Source organism: Moschus berezovskii, chromosome 17, assembly GCF_049115385.1.
Source record: "Moschus berezovskii isolate FMDL1 chromosome 17, NW_MosBer_1.0, whole genome shotgun sequence".
Lineage (NCBI taxonomy): Eukaryota > Metazoa > Chordata > Mammalia > Artiodactyla > Moschidae > Moschus > Moschus berezovskii.
Window position 1 is genome coordinate 32,367,301 of NC_142476.1, and position 18,590 is coordinate 32,385,890.

At 38.8% G+C, this 18,590-nt stretch overlaps 1 protein-coding gene across 8 annotated transcripts in view; it reads right to left on the bottom strand.

Moving 5' to 3' along the window:
* Nucleotides 1-18,590, bottom strand: part of RASAL2 (RAS protein activator like 2) — a 414,753-nt gene that overhangs the window by 57,748 nt on the left and 338,415 nt on the right. For all 8 annotated transcript variants that reach the window (XM_088845306.1, XM_088845310.1, XM_088845305.1 and 5 more), the window contains one exon: nucleotides 11,299-11,408. In XM_088845306.1, coding sequence (XP_088701432.1) covers nucleotides 11,299-11,408 — 110 coding nt within the window. The remainder of the gene's footprint in view (nucleotides 1-11,298; nucleotides 11,409-18,590) is intronic.

The window sequence follows — 18,590 nt, forward strand, 5'->3', positions numbered from 1 at the left end:
TTTTCTCCTTTCTCAATAATTTTCTCAGCAGGTGAGACTTCCTATCAACACATGCAACAAAGAGTATAATGGAAAAGACAATCAACTTGGAGCCAAAAGCCCTATATACTTATGCCTGCTCAAATCATTCACCAGCCATGTGACATGGAACAAATATTCTTTCTGAACCTCAGTTATCTCATTTGTAAAATACAGATAATGATTTCTGGTCCTATACCTCCCAGTTATTGTGAGAATCAAATGCAATCATCTATGATTTTACACATGTCTCATAAACAACAGTACCAAACAAATAGGACTATCACTGCAAACATAGCTTTTCACAGTGATATTACATGCATTAGTTCATTTTATATAAACTATTCATCTGGTTGAGGTTAGGATGGCTATTCTTGAATTATTCCTTGCTGGAAGAATATGAAGACAGAAGGAATAAATGTACAGAAATAAAATTTTTCCACTAAGATAAAGCAGTATAAGTGAATTAAAGTGCTACTGTGATATAATCAGAAACTTCAGATGGATTTTAGCCCACAAAACTAAGGGCTCCTTAATTGGCCCATACCAGTAAACACTGGTAAGGGAAGCTAATCTATAGCTAGACTGTATTGATTAATTAATGGCCTGGAATCCAATAACTTCTGAGAAGCTGTCATTCTACCTAAGTACACCATATTGAAGGAGATTCTTTATTATCTAGAATTTGTTTGGATTCTTACCTTTTGTTTCAGGCCAAGAAATTAAGTACCGTAACAGGACAGGCATTGTGGTATGGGGTGGGGATACAAAGATCGTGTGTCTACTTGTGGAACTTCCCATCTTCCGTGGTAAACAGAAACATGGAAAGATAAATTCAATAGAAAGTAGTCAGTCCTATAATAAGGGGGTAAACACTTGGTCATGGGTGGGTATGTGGGGTAGGTGCTTAGTTTAGGATGATGCATAGGAAAAACAAGGGAAAGAAATTAGGGAGCATATGACTCCTAACTGGGGTTATTGTTGCATCAGTATGAAGTAAGCTTGTCAAAGGATAAGGTGTAGGCATAGGAAATGGTTTGGGGGACAGAGAGGGCAGTAAGATTAAAAATAGAGACATATGAACAGTATAGTAAGGAAATGACAGACTTCTGGTAGGAGTGGCAGGTGATAATGCTGAGAGTTAGGGAACAGACAGAGTCATATTCCTACCTGTAGGTTATGCTGAAGATCATAGGTTAATGAAAGTATTATATACATGTGTGATGAGATATTAAAAGTGAAGTTTCAAATTGAGACTCCAAGATAAAACGGATATTGCATGCCAAAGTAAAGTATCAGACAAACTGCAGAATTTACAAAGGGAAAGTTTCAGAACGAATTCCATTACCTTGAACCTCTCGGTCAGAACAAGACTATAAAAAGTAGTGAGTATGGAGAAGGAAAAGGATTCTCTGAGTGGGAATTTTGGAGAAAGCTGTGAGCTCACCCCTCCCAGCTACCGGCCTCCCCTCAAAACACATAAGGGGTATAGTTAGGGAATGCATACAAAGTGGGGTTTGATTTTACCTGGGAAATCTAGAAGATGGGAAATGGCTAACTTTCAGTAGCAGAGCCCAAGTTGATACTTTTACATAAGGCTGCAATCTTAGAGGTTTGTCAGGGCAGAAAATTCATGGATATTTTCTGTGGACCAGAGATCTGGAAGGGTAGAAACTAGAACAGCAATTCCTACCTAGAAACTGTGGAAGGAGTTGCAAATGAATACCTAGAATAAAAATGTACCCGTGAAACTCAAAAACAAAAACCATAGGTGAGAGTTCCTCAGAGATGATGTATTCCTGAAGAATTCCCCAAAGCACCCCATGATAGAAGAGTCAGTGTTAAACAACTGCCAGGCTCAGAGAGCATAATGGAAGGCTAAGATAGTTTTGGGCTTCCCAGGTTGCGCTAGTGGTTAAGAAGCCATCTGCCAATGCAGGAAACATAGACACAGGTTTGATCCCTGGCTCGGGAAGGTCCCCTGAAGAAGGGTATGGCAACCCACTTTAGTATTCTTGCCTGGAAAATCCCGTGGACAGAGGAACCTGGCGGGCTACGGTCCATAGGGTTGCAAAGAGTCAGCTAAGAATGAAGCGACTTACACACATGCATGAAGATAGTATTTACTGTTTTCTTATTCCCTTTCCCTACCTTTCTGTCTCCCATTGCCCCAAATCTGTAGAGTACCTAAAACCATGGGTAGTTAAGCTAGATGGGAAGAGTAGATGAAGAGAGAAGTAAGTAGTTTATAATACTTCCTTCTCCAAAACCAGACACATTCTCTGCAATTTATTTGGCTGGGTTAAGTATGCAGTTTTGATTACTATTTGAAGAGAACACCCATAGGCTGTGGGTCAAGACCTTTATTTAGAGTAACCATAGGATAACTAAATGAATTGTAAACTTAAATATAAAAGCTAAAAATCACAAAACCTTTAGAAGAAAACTTAAGTGAAAAATCTCTTGGGACAGGGACATGGACACACACACACACACAGACACAGCCCATAAAATTGCTGGTGGAAATATAAAATTGTACAGGTACTCTGCAAAGTAGTTCGGCAGTTTCTTATTAACCTAAGCAAGTACTTATATAATCTAGCAATTCCATGCTTGTGTATTTACTGTGGAGAAATGAAAACTTATGTGTACACAACTGTTCATAAGGGCCTTATTCCTAATAGCTAAAAACTAGAAACCAATGTTCTAAAGTGGGTGGTTAACTTTGGTACATTCATACAATAGACTACTACTCAGCAATAACAAGGAACGAACTATTGACAGATGCAACAATTTGGAGGGACTTCAGGACTTCAGGGGCATTTTATTTAGTGAAAAAAATGCCACTCTTAAATGGTTACACATTATATAAAAGTCCATTTATATAACACTTGAAATAACAAAACCGTACAGGTAGAAAACAAAAAGTGGTTGGTAGGGGACAGGGATAGGTGTAGAGAGCGGGGTGTGGCTGTGAAGAGCAGCAGAGAGCTCTTCTCTGGAAATGGGATAATTCTGTGTCTCGATGGTAACGATGGTGGTTATACACATCTATATGTAGGATTAAGCTGCACAGAACTATAAACACACACGAATAAGTGCCTATAAAAACTAGTGAAAACTGAATAAAGTCTGTAGCTCAGTACCAATGTCGATTACTTGGTTTTGATATTATACTACAGTTATATCACTGGGCTTCCCAGGTGGCTCAGTGGTAAAGAATCCATCTGCCAACGCAGGTGATGCGAGTTTGGTCCCTGGGTTGGGAAGATCCCCTGGAGGAGGAAATGGAAACCCACTCGTATTCAAGCCTGGAAAATCCCATGGACAGAGGAGCCTGGTGGGCTACAGTCCATGGGGTCACAAAGAGTTGGATATGACTCAGTGACTGAGCACACACACACTACTGGGGGAAGTGCTTGCAAGACTCTTTAACTTCTTGTCAGTATATGAACTAAAAAGAAAAAGAGTTAAAAAATTGGTTCTAATCAGGATAAACAGAAGAAGCTGAGTATATCTATCCTACAAATGAACACTACAGTTACTCTTGAGTATCTCCTGACAGAGAATAAATCAGACTTTAAAACCATACTTCGTCAGTGAGTCTCAGAATCGAAGACATTACTGCAGAGGTTTTTACTTGAAGGACATTTGAAGGAATTGAGAAAATTCTATTCCATGTGCTTACCTTTACCTCAAGACGCTGATAAATTTAAGTAGCACTTCCAGAGCAAGGTTGGCAACCTGACCGGCATTCAAAATCCTGAAATGCCTGACAATGTGGTATGACCACGGTTTTTCAGCAATTTCAAATTTTTAAAACTTTTCAAAGTGCATTTCAACAAAAGGAAGACATATCAGAGTCTTCTCCTGTCCCTACACCCTTTCACATGGCATGGCTTTAATGTGAAAATGCTGCCAATATTGATTCTAGGAAATCACTTTACTGGCTTTTATCTGATTAGATGGCTTTGGAACAACGATGACTGTGACATCCTATTGATTTTGCCTCTAAAATGTTTCTCCTATCTTGTCTCTGATTCTTCATTCCCACTGCCAACTACCCTCTTTAGAGCCTTCCTTATTTCTTAAAATAGCTACCCCCCGCCACTTAATTGGAATCCCAAATTTAGTCTCTGCAAACCAAGTCATGTGAAATTCCACTGCTGGATCAATCTCTACATGGCACAATTCTAATCAGGTCACTTCCTTGCTCAAAAATGGTTAATGTCCCCCCACTGCTTATACAATAAAATCCAAACTCCCCATTTGACGTTCAAGGATTGTCCTGTGTATGGAATACTGTTGAAAATAACCTCCACTCAGAATTTTGACAACACTGCTCCAGTGACTTTTGATTTTCATTAGTCTATTGAGAACTGTAATGCAGTCCTTTCATACCTCCTTTGTATGTAACCTAATTTTTCTTTCTAGAAGCCTTTAAGATTTTTTTTAGGCCTTGGTATTGTGCTCTTTCATGATAATGTGAACTGGTGTGTGTGTGTGTGTGTGTCTGTGTGTGCTCGCACGCGCACGCATGCATGCGCGCACTGGAAAGTCTTTTGTTATTTTTCACTCACTGGAATATGGTGGCCTTCCTAATATGTACATTTATATTTTCTTGTTTTCAGAAATTTTCTTGTATTATTTCTTTGACAGTTTCCTCTCCAAACTTTTCTAAGAAAACTCTTATTAGAATCTTCTGGATTGATTTTCTCATTTTCTGTTCCACATTCTGGGAAATTGACTTGACTTGACTTTACGTATTTTAATTTTCAAACTCTCTTTCTTGTTTCAGTGAGGTTCCTTTTCTTACAGCATATTATTGTTTCATAGATGCACAACCTTATCTTTTGAAAATATTTATTATGCTTTGAAGTTGTTTTTGGCTTTTTGCACTGTCTCTGTTTCTTCTGAGTTCTTTTTTCTTTCTCCTATTTATTTGTTTTTCCTCCTGCCTTTCATGGTGAAGAATTTCCTCAATATCTGGAGATTCTTGGCCATCTGTCTTTATTTTAAAGCACTAAAGAACTCAATGGAAACTGTGTGCTGGAATACAGCTTACAGATTAATGAGCTTCATTGCAGAGTACTTCCTGGCCAGATGTTTTTTAAAAAATAATTTAACATCTTTATTGAGATATAATTAACATACCATAAAATCTACCCATTTAAAGCACACCATTTTCAGTATACTCAGAACTGTGCAATTATCACCACAGTCTAAGCTTAAAACATTTCATCACTCCAAAAAAGAAACCTCATGTCCATTAGCAGTCATTTTCATTCATCACTTCCCTGCCCTACATCCCCAGCCTCTAGCAGCCATTAATCTACTGTCTTCATAGATTTGCCTATTCTGGACATTTTACATAAATGGAATTGTACATTCTGTGGTCTTTTGTGACTGGCTTCTTTCACTTTGCATAAAGTTTTCAAGGTTTATCCATACTGTAGCATGTATCAGTACTCCATTCTTTTTTTAAGACTGAATAATACTGTATTATGTGGACATATCATCTTCTGTATATCCATTCATCAGTTGATGCGGACATTTGGGTCAGTATCATTTTGGGGCAATTATAAATAATGCTTATGAATATTCATGTACAAGTTTTTGTGGGGACATAATGTTTTCACTTCTCTTGGATATAATTAGGAGTATAATTACCAGCTGAGATTGTAATGCTGCTGCTGCTAAGTTGCTTCAGTCATATCCGACTCTGTGCAACCCCATAGACGGCAGCCCACCAGCCTCCCCCATCCCTGGGATTCTCCAGGCAAGAACACTGGAGTGGGTTGCCATTTCCTTCTCCAATGCATGAAAGTGAAAAGTGAAAGTGAAGTTGCTCAGTCGTGTCTGACTCTTAGCGACCCCATGAACCCCAGCCCACCAGGCTCCTCCATCCATGGGATTTTCCAGGCAAGAGTACTGGAGTGGGGTGCCATTGCCTTCTTCGGAAATTGTAATGGGGGAACACAAATGTTGGTATCTTTTTATCTGGTTGAGTTTCTCAAATTTGCTCTGTGATAAATGTAAGCCTGGCTGCTGCCTTTTAGAGCTCGGTAGGAGCTGAATCTTTCCGGAGTTCTGGGGGTAAGCTCTTTTCAAGCTCTGTAATTCCCTGCTCTCTTCTTTGGCTCATCATTTCCATCCCGAAGAGCACTCTCCCCATGTGTCTATTTCTGTTTTTTTTTTGTTTGTTTGTTTGTTTTTTAAGGTATAACTCACTGCCACTGCCCTCTAAGGTCTTTCCTGATCCACCCAACAAGAAGTAATCTTACCTCCCCTACACCATTTCTTCTTGGATATTTACTTCTTTTGTTGACTCCTTAAGGTTGGGCTGTGTCTTTACTTCTCTATATTCCCTGGTAGCACATGGCTTTCTACTCTGTACATGACTCTCACAATTACCTATGTTACTGTGTGACAAGATATTTGGTTTTTAGAAATATTATTTGGTAACATTTTACTTCTTATGTCTATGCCCCACAATTTCACAAAGGAAATTCTGAGTTTAAGAATCATTATAAATTGATCCCCAAGGCAACCCTGGCAACAAATTCTATCAGGGCCTTACAGCAGAGTTTATGACTTGAAGATCATTGGCTAAACAGACCTGCAGGGTCTTTTTGATCAATTAAGTCTGCATGTTAAAATAACCTTTTAGTCTTTTGCACAGAAAAACTCACTGATCACATATAGTAAACCTTCTTTAGATGAAATGGACTCATTTACAACTGCTTTTCTGCCACCTTTAAGCAGTAACTCAGACCTCATGAGAATAATTTTACATTTTTAAAATGTAATGAGTGCTAAATAAGGTTTGTAGTTATCAAAAACCTTGAAAAATTCAAAATATCATGATCACTACTTCATTATCCTTCTGATACCCCAGATAGAATATTTCCTCCTCTTGAAGGAGAGAGAGAAAGTGAATTGAACAGTATTATAATGAGAAATTTAATGAGAAAGAGATCCTTGGCTTCTTGAGTTCAGAGTTCTGGTCAAATTTGGACAGATAAGCCCACAAAGACTGACATGTTGGACCAAATGAAAATCTAAAACTTCTATATAATTGAGAGACATGATTTTAAAAACAAGTAACTGGCTGGAAGAAAAATTTAACAATATGAGTAATAGTGGCTTATAATCCCTTGTAATAATAAAGGACTACTCCAAATCATTAGATAAAGGACAAACAGCTCAATAGAAAATGGGCAAAGGGATCAATAAGCAAGTCATAGAAGAAGAAAACTTCTGAAAAGATGTTCAACTTACCAGGCATTAGGGAATAGAAATTAAAACAAAGAAATGTCTGCTACCTGACTTTTTTGTGAGGGGCAATACAGCATAAAGTTAGGAATGTACACTCCAGAGCTAGAATTCTTGAATTTGAATCACAGTACTGCTGTTTTCTGATGTGTGACCTTGTGCAATTCACTCATTTCTCTGTTTCAGTTCTCTCATCTTCAAAATGAGGTCATGAATGTAACTAGGGTTGTTATAATGATTAAATGAGTTCATTTATGTGAAGTGCTCAGACCAGTTTATGACACATAGTACATACTGCATGTGTAAGTGCTAAGTCACTTCAGTTGTGCCAGACTCTTTGTGACCCTATGGATTGTAGCCTGCCAGGCTCCTCTGTCCAGGGATTCTCCATGCAAGAATACTGGGATGGGTTGCCATGCCCTCCTCCAGGGGATCTTCACGACCCAGGGAGAGAACCTGGGTCTCCTGCATTGAAGGCAGATTCTTTACCGCTGAGCTATCCGGGAAGCCCAGTACATACTGTATACGTGTTTACTATTTCTATTCATCCATCATACTGATAAAAATATACTGGTTGTTTGAAGGATAAAAGTAATTTTTAATATTGATCTCTAGTTGCTATACAATTATTAATCTCTGCTGTACAACAAAGTGACTTAGTTATATATATATATATATATATTTTTTTTTTTTTTTTCTTAGAGTGTTTTCCATTATGGTTTATCACAGCATATTGAATCTAGTTCCCTGTCTATACAGTAGGACCTTGTTATTTTCCATGGATAAAAGTGATCTTAATCTGTGGGTGGGAACAGAAATTAGTACAGCTTTTCTGAACAATTTGATATTGTGTATACTTCATAGTAGTAGTACTTCTTCAGAAATCTAACCCTATCATATAAGGAGAGAAAGGCACATATCAAAAATGGTCATTACATCTCTATTTTATGCCCAAGACTGGAGAAACAAAATATTCATCAGCAGGGAGGTGAAGTACACATGTTACAAAAACTGTTATTGTTAAGAAGAATTATGTAGATTTATATGACTGACATATAAAGTTGTCCAAAATATTTATTCTATAAAGTGAAGTCACAAAGTAATACATATAATATGATCCCACTTACGTGAAAGGTTTCCTGGTGGCTCAGTGGTAAAGAATCTGCCTGCAATGCAGGAGACTTGGGTCCAATCCCTAGGTTGGGAAGATCCCCTGGAGAAGGAAATAGCAACCCACTCCAGTATTCTTGCCTGGAAAATCCCATGGACAGAGGAGCCTGTTGGGCTATAGTCCACAGGGTCGCAAGTGTCAGACATGACTCACTGACTAAACAACACCAGCCTTACGAAAATAAGCAAAATACACATATGTATGCATTTACGTATGGATTTTTAAAAAACTGTTTAAAAATATACAAACTGTTAATGAGGTTATTTATATGGGAAGAAAAGAAGGTGAAGAGGGACTTTTATTTTTTAAGCTGTACTTAATGTATTGAAACTTTTTTCTTTTACACAAAGACATAAGCATTTTACAGTACAATTTAGAAACTGCAAAAAAGGGCTTGCTTACTTAGGTTTGCCTAGAGTTTCTGCAGACTTGCTATAAAATAGAAATGTTTTTCTAGTTAGATTTAGACACCACATACCATTTTGGAAGAAATGGCCTGATTTTAGAAACTGATGCATATGGCACAAGACCAAGGGTCTTTGGAAAAATCTCTTAATGATACCAGTAAGGTTACCAATTTGAAGAACTCAGTTGATTAAGATCTTGTACCTTAGTTCTATTTATCTGTGTTTTCAGATGATCTGACGGCAAGAGGGTCTTTTTTCTTTTTGAGCTGTGATATATTCAAACTTCTAGTGTGTATATCCCTATACAAGAAGAATAAAGTTTCTGAAAAATTTCTGTTTAGAAAACCTCTATAAATGGATTTGAAAGACAATTATCTAATACTTGAGATTTATTAGCACTTTTTTTATTATGCTGTATTTATTTAGTATGCTGTATTTGAGGCAGAAAGATACTGCTGTTGACTGAAGCAGAATAGCATGGAAGTCACATATAAGGAATTTAAATCATTGGAAAGGCTGAAAACATGCTGCCTATATAATAACAATAGCAGACACCAGGAGAACATAATCTCTTGGTAATTCAATCCAAGAATTCCTCTAGGCTACCTAAAGCAAAACAGAATAGGAGAGAGCACTTGGTTTGAAATTGAGAAAGTGATATTTAGTGCAAGTTTATAAAATAAAGTACACCTACAAAAAAATATCTCCTTGTCTCTCAAGTTTATACGTGATGCTACAGAGTTTAAGGAACTGGCAATTGAATTAGGAATGTTTTAGTTGCTATACCACATCCTTGTCCTTAAAAACCAATATTCTGAAAAATCTTGTATAAAATGATTTGAATTCTTACAATGATGAAAGTTATCGAATAATAGGAATCTAAGGGAAAATATGAGAATAAAAGATTTTTTAAAAATGATTACCCTTAAACAAAGAGGTATAAAAGAGATATCTAACAATAAACTTGCACTGCAATTGAACATACTTGCAAATTTCAAAGAACATCTCTAAAGTGGTTCAAGGATAAGAAGAGCTGATAAAGCTGTAGCTTCTCATCAACTCGGTATAGGGGAAACATTACTTTATTTATAAAATCAGAGTATCTCTCTGCCTGGCAAGTCTATAATCTGCAATTATGAGATTACAATCTGTATTTCTATTTATTATGCACGTAGCTGAAAATAATGGACTTATTACTGAAAAGAAAAAGAAACACCCAAGTATAAATAGGAGGATCATTATGAAAGGCAGACAAAAGCTTAATCCAAGCTCTACTAATTAGCTGTGTGACTATGGGCATGCTTCTCAATCTCTTTTGCTTTAGTCCCTCATCTGTAAAATAGTATTCTAGGGTTGCCTTACATGAGAGACTACATTAAAAATACTTGGCACAGAGTAAGCACTCAATAAAGACTGGTGATGGTGGTGATGTGTCAAGACACAAGAGTACCATTTCCTAAATTTTGAGCATTGTGGAGACATGAATTATTACAAATGTGTCCTAGCATACATTCAATCATTTTAGAAGGCTTTTATCCTTAGAGAGCTATGCATGTGAGGTTTGCTCAAGCTGGTAGTACTAATTATTAAAATCCAGGCTTCCTTTAAAAAAATTATTATTTTTTTTACTTATTTATTTGGCAGTGCTGGGTCTTAGCTGTGGCATGCAGGAGCTTTGATCTTCATTGTGGCATATGGAATCTTTAGTTGTAGTATGTGGGATCTAGTTCCCTGACCAGGGATCGAACCTTGGCCCCCTGTATTGGGAGCAGAGTCTTAGCCACTGGACCACCAGAGAAATCTCAAGGCTTCCTTTTCATACATGCCTTCTAGATGTGACTGTAAATTAATAAGGCCGAGTCCATATAGTATACACAAAGAATAAGACAGCAGTGGAGACCATGGACTCAGAGCAAAGTTGCCCAAGTTTAAATACCATTTTTGCTATTTACTAAGCAGTATAACCTTGGAACCTCTGTTTCTCAGACTTGTCATCTGTAAAATGGTGATAATATTAGTATTTCCCTTACAGGGTTATTCTAAAGATGAAACAAGATAAAGTATATAAAGCATTTAGTATAGTGCTCAGAAAATGTTAGCTATAGCCATCAGCATCCCTTAAAGTCATTCTATAAGAAGAAAGATACACCTTGGGCCACTAGAACACAATTTGACAGAAATAGCACAACTGACTCTGAAATTAGTTCTTAGGTATCTGCATGCTCTCCAATATTATAAGATTTTTAAACTGGTTTGGTATGTAAGCTAATATTTTGTACCATGCCTCAATATGAGCAAGATAAAAAAGTAAATTTTTTTTATCAGTTCTCTAGGACTATCACTGATGTATAGTTAGAGAAGACCAAAATATCTTACCAAAATGCACTGTAAAATTGCTTTCTGTGTTTTAAGCAAGTGAACGCCTACCTGTCATCGGTATTGCGAAGAGAGGGAAGCCGAAAGCTCGTGTTTCGGTCAAGCTTTGATTGGCTTTTGGTCCTCTTGATGGAGCCTTTTAGGCGCTTGCTGAAGAACCCCTAGAATGAGAAGGCAGAAGGTGATAGGAAAGAGAACAAAAGGGGAGCCTTGCTATCTCCTAACTCGTCTGCACTGCCTTTGAAAAAGCTACTCAGATTCTTATAATGAAGACCAGAAACAGAATTCAGCTTTTAATTTTTTAATTTGTAAAACACAGTTGCTGGAAATCACCTGCCAATGTGCTAAAAAATTTTTTCTTCTAAGATAATTGGGAGAATCAGACTTTTTGATGGCACTTAAGTTCTTATTTCTTAAACTGTCTCTATACTAGCTATGGTAAAAAAAAAAACGTCTAACTTTTAAGGTCATAGGTTGGTGGTCTCAATAGTGGCATAATTTGATCTATGTCACCTTGGATACGGTATTTATGATGTTAATCTTTAAATATAGTTTAGCTCTTTTAAAATGAAATTGGTATGTATCATTTATGAAACCAGTGAAGCACCCAGACTTGAGAAGAACAAAGTGCCTCATAGCTTTTAGCTCCTGCTTACTTTGTGCCACTTCTACTAAACCATCCAGAGTGCCTTGAGCATCGTCCAGCCTTAGCACCTGGCACATAATGGACATTCAAAAAAGCTTGCTGAATAAAAAAATAAATACAAGAAGGAACATCAATGAGCACTTCTTTTAAGAAACAATTCTACTGTTGGCAGATGAAAGGACATCTTACAGAGGCATCTCAAAATGTTTTGACAAAAGACTGTAATTCAAAGAAAAGTATTTTGATGCATAGAAAGGACTCTAATCACCTGGTGATGAATATTATTAGTTTATAGAATCTATGTACAATAATATTTCCAAAAGGAAGAAAAAAATACTAGGCTAATAAGAGCACATCAAATCTGTTTTATTCCTTTCAGTTCAGTTCAGTTGTCGCTCAGTCGTGTCCAACTCTTTGCGACCCCATGAATCACAGCACGCCAGGCCTCCCTGTCCATTACCAACTCCCGGAGTTCACACAAACTCACGTCCATTGAGTCGGTGATGCCACCCAGCCATCTCATTCTCTGGCAACCCCTTCTCCTTCTGCCCCCAATCCCTCCCAGCATCAGAGTCTTTTCCAGTGAGTCAACTCATCACATGAGGTGGCCAAAGTATTGGAGTTTCAGCTTTAGCATCAGTCCTTCCAATGAACACCCAGGACTGATCTCCTTTAGAATGGACTGGTTGGATCTCCTTGCAAGTTACCATTAAACATCACTGTTTTGGAGTAAAGACTATATTAATCACAATAAGCTAGGTTATACTTATCTAATAACTTTATAATAATATAATCTCACACAAAATATCAGACACAAATTTCACACACACACAAAATAATAATCTCACACAAAACATACTACGTATCTCTGAGCAAGTCAAATGTGATGGGGATCTGGCTCTATGCTGTCCTCACGCAGGGTCTTGTGCTAAGGGTGGCTCCATCTCTGTGCTTCTATAGTTGCTGCAGCAGGATAAAGGAAGTGTGGGAAATTTTGTACTTGCTCTGAAAGCTTTATGTCACTAATGGTCTCATTTTTTAGACAAAAAAGTCACATGACCACGCCTAACTTCAACAGGGAAAGAATGTACAATCCAGAAAGATAAGTGGAGATATCCGGTGAACAGCAGAGTGGACTACCACTGCTTTTCCACGCCAAGTATAGTTTGCAAACACATAAGCACTCCAAGAGAATGATGGAAATTACTTAGTTCAGAATTGGGACTATTGAGCTGACTGAAGAAAAATGCTTGTGTTATTTCTTGTTCTTGTAGTCCAAAGAATAAGGATAAAAACTAGAAAATATCACACAGACAAAATTCCCTAAGCTGTTTTTTATTTCCCAGGTTTTTTATTATAGGTGTACTGAGATTGATTGGAGGGGAAAAAAAACAAGGCTATTTTAAAAGTACTATATTTCTTAGAGACAGGCATTTGCCTGGTCTCCTGTATAATCTTAGCATCATTAGGGAAAGTCACTGTCATTTGTTCTCCAAGGCAGAGGTTTTATTTACTACCTTCTATGATTCAATAAGATGAGTCACCACATTTTCTTAAGAATGCAGTCAGCAAGCAAGACCGAAATTTATAGAATTCTATTAGGATCATTTATTGTTGGTTCAAAAACCATGAGCGTTAAGTTGAGATTCAGCCCAAGAACCCAACTAAATACCATATATACATACATTTCTAACAAAACTATAGTTAAGTAGTTAAAAGCCTCTTGATGAAAGTGAAAGAGGAGAGTGAAAAGGTTGGCTTGAAGCTCAACATTCAGAAAACAAAGATCATGGCATCTGGTCCCATCACTTCATGGGAAATAGATGGGGAAAAAGTGGAAACAGTGTCAGACTTTATTTTTTTGGGCTCCAAAATCACTGCAGATGCTGGTTGCAGCCATGAAATTAAAAGACGCTTACTCCTTGGAAGGAAAGTTATGACCAACCTAGATAGCATATTAAAAAGCAGAGACATTACTTTGCCAACCAAGGTCCGTCTAGTCAAGGCTATGGTTTTTCCCGTGGTCATGTGTGGATGTGAGAGTTGGACTGTGAAGAAAGCTGATCGCCGAAGAATTGATGCTTTTGAACTGTGGTGCTGGAGAAGACTCTTGAGAGTCCCTTGGACTGCAAGGAGATCCAACCAGTCCATTCTAGAGATCAATCCTAGATGTTCATTGGAAGGACTGATGCTAAAACTGAAACTCCCATACTTTGGCCACCTCATGTGACGAGTTGACTCATTGGAAAAGACTCTGATGCTGGGAGAGATTGGGGGCAGGAGGAGACGGGGACGACAGAGAATGAGATGGCTGGATGGCATCACCGACTCGATGGACATGAGTTTGAGTGAACTCCGGGAGTTGGTGATGGACAGGGAGGCCTGGCGTGCTATGATTCATGGGGTCGTAAAGAGTCGGACACGACTGAGCGACTGAACTGAACTGAACAGGTAGAACTCTTACCAGGACCATTCTATTAGGTACCTTTAGGTCAATTATTCCCGTACACCCAGCTGTAGCCAGGGCTGTTCACATTACAGAGCCCACTGACCTGTATATAAGGAATTGCTCAGAGGGGATGGTGGGCAAGAGGACATACCATACACTCTGAGTGACTAAAGTGAACTGAACTGATAATGCTGCATCTATCTTAACATCCACCACAGAGATTAAACCTTAGTAAGTGCTCAATAAATAAATCTCACAACTATATATATAAAATTATGGTTGTTTACAGAGTACAGATAAGGGAAATTGTATGACGGCCCAGAGTGGTTGATAAGGTAGTAGAAGCTACTACAAAATTCTGTTTTCATTTCCTTGATATAACTGAATTATGGTTTTCATCTGAGAAGACTATTTAGCTGAAAGCTTGGCTCCTTCTATAGCTTTGCCAGGACCAACCAGGTTGCACTGAGCCTTCCAGCAACATTATTCCCTCTGGGAAGCCTCAGAGTGTATGGTATGCCCTCTTGCCCACCATCCCCTCTGAGCAATTCCTTATATACAGGTCAGTGGGCTCTGTAATGTGAACAGCCCTGGCTACAGCTGAGTGTACGGGAATAATTGACCTAAAGGTACCTAATAGAATGGTCCTGGTAAGAGTTCTACCTGTTCAGTTCAGTTCAGTCGCTCAGTCGTGTCCGACCCTTTGCGACCCCATGAATTGCAGCACGCCAGGCCTCCCTGTCCATCTCCAACTCCCGGAGTTCACCCAAACTCATATGCATCGAGTTGGTGATGCCATCCAGCCATCTCATCTTCTGTCGACCCCTTCTCCTCCTGCCCCCAATCTCTCCCAGCATCAGAGTCTTTTCCAATGAGTCAACTCTTTGCATGAGGTGGCCAAAGTATTGGAGTTTCAGCTTTAGCATCAGTCCTTCCAATGAACACCCAGGATTGATCTCCTTTAGGATGGACTGGTTGGATCTCCTTGCAGTACAAGGGACTCTCAAGAGTCTTCTCCAGCACCACAGTTCAAAAACATCAATTCTTCGGTGCTCAGTTTTCTTCATAGTCCAACTCTCACATCCATATCTGACCACTGGAAAAACCATAGCCTTGACTAGACAGACCTTTGTTGGCAAAGTAATGTCTCTGCTTTTGAATATGCTATCTAGGTTGGTCATAACTTTCCTTCCAAGGAATAAGAGTCTTTTAATTTCATGGCTGCAACCAGCATCTGCAGTGATTTTGGAGCCCAAAAAAATAAAGTCTGACACTGTTTCCACTGTTTCCCCATCGATTTGCCATGAAGTGATGGGACCAGATGCCATGATCTTAGTTTTCTGGATGTTGAGCTTCAAGCCAACCTTTTCACTCTCCTCTTTCACTTTCATCAAGAGGCTTTTTAGTTCTCTTCACTTTCTGCCATAAGGGCAGTATCATCTGCACATTTGACGTCATTGATATTTCTCCCAGCAATCTTGATTTCAGCTTGTGCTTCTTCTACCTGTAGGATGTGGTCTCATCTGGTAGATACTAACTGTTCTAGCCTGAAACCTGGCCATTCCCTGCTTTGTGCTGTAGATGCCAGCAACCCTGCTGCTGCTGCTGCTGTGTCACTTCAGTCGTGTCCAACTCTGTGTGACCCCATAGACAGAAGCCCACTAGGGTCCCCCGTCCCTGGGATTCTCCAGGCAAGAACACTGGAGTGGGTTGCCATTTCCTTCTCCAACGTGTGAAAGTGAAAAGTGAAAGTGAAGTCGCTCAGTCGTGTCCGACCCTTAGCGACCCCACGGACTGCAACCTACCAATCTCCTCCATCCTGGGATTTTTCTAGGCAAGAGTACTGGAGTGGCTTGCCAGCAACCCTAAAAGCCTCCAATTCATCATGTATCTTGCTACTGCTCATATTCCGTCCCTTTTCCCTGTTTAAGTCATCCTTTCAGACTCAGCTGAGCCATGATCTCCTCTAAGGTGTCTATTTTGGCAATCTCTGACCCTGCTGTAGATTAGGTGTCCTCCTATATGCTTCCAAGAATCTATAAATACAGCCAGTGTTACATTTAGCACGCTGCATACCCACTGATGTGTTAACAGTCTTCCCTATTAAATTCTGAACTTCTCAGGACAGAGACTAAACAATTTTTGCATTCCTGGGCAAGGTTGGTATCTGGCATAGGGGCCCAGTGAATGTTTGTAGAACTGAAATTAAATAGGCAGTGAAATGAATAAAACCCATCATGGTGCTTCTGGTACAAGTGCCACCATGGAGAGAATAGGGAATCCTGAGTCAGGAAGTATGGCTTCAAATCCTAGCTCATATCTCTCCTAGCTGAATGACACTGGACAAATCATAACTTTGAGGTTTGAGATTTCTTAGAGGTAAAATAAGGGTTAAAAATTTCTCTTCCTAAGGCCATCTCAAAGAATAAGATAACTGAATGCAAAGGTACTTTTAAAGTAATGGAAAATGGATACCTCTAAGCATTAACTGAAATAAATCTAGGATGACAGACTACTGAACAGGTTAGTGAAATCATGATTTTTTTCCTTCTAGAAACTACTGCAATGAAGAAAGGAAAGCAAACTAGAAATAATTCCCACAATATCAGGGATTTGGGGCTATTTTGCTCACTGATATATGCCAGTGCCTGTAAGTGATACTTGGTATATCATTAAGTGTTCAGTAACTATTTGTTGGCTGAAAGAATTTATTGAAGGCTTCCTGGGTTATCAAGCACTGGCCAGTTGCTTTCCAATATGTGGTAACATATTCATGGAACAACTCCACAAAGTAGGTATTCAATAACTTCATTTAGGTAATAGAGTTAATAGGTAAGGAGTCAGAATTTAAACCTAATCTAATGCTAGTACTGAAAAAGCTTCATTTATTCATGTATTTATTTGTCAGATACTTGAGGCACTTGAGATATATCAATGAGCAAAGCAAACAAAACTCTTTTTCTTCATTAATCTTATATAACAGTGGAAGGAAACAGACCATAAACAAAGAACAAAGTAAATTAGCAAAAGAAAAGCACTGTTAAAAACGGAGCTGTGTAAAGAGGATTGGGAATACAAAGTGGTCACTGTAGACCTTATGAAGATTATATTGAATAAAGATTTGAAGGAGGTGAGTGAGCCTTGATACTTCCAGCACACACTGGAAGGGAAAAGCATTCCAGGCAATGCGACTAGGCTTGACAAAGGCTTCAAGGCAAAAGCATGCCTGGTATGATCAAAAGAGAGTCAAGAAGTCACTGAGGCTGGAATGGAGAAAGCAGTAAGAAGAATCGTGGGGAATGAGGTCAGAGAGGTAGCAGGCTGGTGCTGGTCTGGGTAGTGGGGTAGACGGTATGGTGTGTAGATCCTGGAGGCCACTGTAAGGACCTCACCTTGTGCTCTGACTTCTAAGGAAATCGACAATGAGAGACAAGACCATTCAAAGCAGTCATAAATAAGTATTTGCTTTTCTGAGAAAAATACTTTCAGCTATGAAACTTTAATATGATTCTGAGCAGGAATGTGCAATATATGAGCAGTTCATTTTCTTCATGAACAGTTGATCACTGTCTATCAATAGGTGGGATATGGAGAAGTTCTTTGGCTTTTCCCAAGTCACATAGCAGCGAAGTGGCAGAGTAAAACTTCAAGTTCAGGTGGTCTGTCTGACTCTGGAACTCTTGCTTTTTAACCATAACATTGTACTAATTCTCCACATTCTAATTTCTCGTTAAATACTCTAAACACTATAATATAATGCATTTCCCCCATGTATACTATACTTAATTTCTACATGTATCTTATTATAGAATTATACATCACAAAGAGACAGAAATGCAATATGACAATTCAAAAAATATGAGGAAAAAAGAAACAAATTAAAAACCTCCACTAACGTGACATTTGACTTAGAAAAATTTGCTCCTAAGGCTCCTATCTATAAAATTAAACTAGGCAGAGGAGGAACAAGATGGCGGAGGAATAGGACGGCGAGACCACTCTCTCCTCCACAAATTCATCAAAAGAACTTTTGAACGCGAGTAAAGTCCACAAAACAACTTCTGAATGCTGGCAGAGGACGTCAGGCACCCAGAAAAGCAGCCCATTGTCTTCGAAAGGAGGAAAAAGGGACAACAGCAGTGATACGGAGAAAGCAAGACTACAGCAAGAGAAGGAGCGGACGTCAGAAGGTGATACAGGCGTCGGTCTCGGGTCCACGGACACCGAGCGAGAGTCTGGCGTGAATCT